Source organism: Pteropus vampyrus, unplaced genomic scaffold (assembly GCF_000151845.1).
Source record: "Pteropus vampyrus isolate Shadow unplaced genomic scaffold, Pvam_2.0 Scaffold43, whole genome shotgun sequence".
Lineage (NCBI taxonomy): Eukaryota > Metazoa > Chordata > Mammalia > Chiroptera > Pteropodidae > Pteropus > Pteropus vampyrus.
The window spans coordinates 547,261-549,132 of NW_011888824.1; the positions used below are offsets into that span (position 1 = coordinate 547,261).

The 1,872-nt window shown below is 37.1% G+C and overlaps 1 protein-coding gene across 1 annotated transcript in view; it reads right to left on the reverse strand.

The window, feature by feature from the left end:
• Positions 1-1,810: 1,810 nt before the first annotated feature.
• The window catches only part of ENPP1 (ectonucleotide pyrophosphatase/phosphodiesterase 1), a 64,019-nt gene continuing 63,957 nt past the window's right edge, over positions 1,811-1,872 (reverse strand). Inside the window, exon 25 of the mRNA XM_023529805.1 lies at positions 1,811-1,855. Coding sequence (XP_023385573.1) covers positions 1,826-1,855 — 30 coding nt within the window. The 3' untranslated portion in view covers positions 1,811-1,825. The remainder of the gene's footprint in view (positions 1,856-1,872) is intronic.

Sequence of the window (1,872 nt, forward strand, 5' to 3'; positions counted from 1 at the left end):
TGAAGAAAGGGGTCCGGGGTGGTAAAACAATTTCACTTCTAGTGAGATTGTTAAGTCTTAGCTAATATAAGATTAGAAAAGAATTAAAGGCACGTGACCTGGCACATGGAAGCAGAGGTGGTAGCAGAGGCAGGTAATAGAGATAGAAATCATACATCCATGTGTTAGTATAAATAAATATCTACTGGAGAAGGCCAGATTAGGAAAGTGTCCACTGGTTGGTGAGCTATGATTGTACTTCAATAATGTTTCTTGTACCCTTGGGACATTATTAGTAGAAAATGATAAATATAGACTTGTCACATAAAAGAGGAACAGACCAATAATTTCCATTTTCCCATTAGCCTCCAAATTATCTACCACTCAATACTACTGCTCCACTGTCTTCTTCTCTGTAGCTGTCTTCACCCTGGCTTTCTGAGAAATAGCCCTGACTCAGTAGACCCCCTGGCCAGAAGATATTTGCTATCTGTTCCAATATTTACAGAAATAGATAAAAAGTGTACATAAGGCATGTTTCTTCAGGTCAACATCCAGCTGACTCTTAGTCACTACTTTCAGAAATGAAACAGAAGTAAATATGTGTGATATACCTTCAAATAATCCTCTCCTTGGTTGAAGGCCAATACTTAGTATCTTCTGGGCACAATGTTATTATAAAATTTGATAAAATATTTGTATTGAAGATATCTGTACAAATAGTTTTTGGAATGGTAGAGATGGATAAGGAACTCAACACCTAACTCGGCATTTAATATCATTTGGTCAATGAGATGTAAGCATAAGCCTGTTGCTGCCTTCTTTTGGGGGTCAGGGACCACAATTCAGATATAATATTTAGAGAAGTACAAGCCATCTTTAGGCCAAACGGGCCATATGCTAAGAATACTGGAACAGAATGACAGAAAAGGTCCTAGTCCCTAAGAGTGCTGCTGACCAATGTACTGTACCAAGACTATCTACCTCCGGACTTTCTGTGACCTGAGGAACCCCTTACTTTCTCAAGTACCTGGGTTCTCTGTTATTTGCTGCAGAACACAACACTGATAACTTTAATGAAAATTTAATCTCTCAAGGAAGATAAAGCAATGAAGAAGGAAACACTTGGTATGTGTCCAACAGGAGCCACAATATTAACAGTAGGAAATGTTAGATGCTCAACAGGCATCCGAATAGTTAAAATCTTGCTATTCTGCACTTAATTCTGAAGAAAAGGAAAAAAATAACTTAATGAGAAATGTGTTCTATGCGGACTGGTCAATTAATTCTGAAATAGAAACAAAGAGGCACATCCTCACTGATATTAATGAATAATACATAGAAAGACTTCTAGATCGGGGACGGCAAATGGGTCACTGTATTCCATCTACTCCTGGGCCCACCACAGAGACCACTGTGTGTTTTGTTCACTGTTGTGTCCTCAGTAACCTAGACTACCTAGCAAGAAATATCTATTAAAGGAAAGAACAGCTGGCTCTAAGAAAAGATAAAAGAATCAATGGCTGGCTCCTAAAATGGATAAAAGAATGAATGAAGGGATAAATAAATGAGTGATCACAGCACTCTTTCCTGCCAAGCTGACTGGGCCTCAAGATTCTTTTGACTATAAGACTCCAGGTGTCAAGTTCCAAGACCCCTGCTATTTGCCAACTTAGGTTTCGACTTACTTTGTATAACTTCAGTGAACAACAACAACAAAAAAGACAAAGCAAAAAACAAAAAAACAAAAAACTAGGAAATCTAGTAAGTACTCTAAAAGAAAAACTTTTCACTTACCATAAGGAAAAACTTAAAAATTGCTAAAATTTTAATGAAGTCTTGATGTTCAAAGACTATAGTTTGGACTTTTAAAATTCTGAGCAAATAAGATAA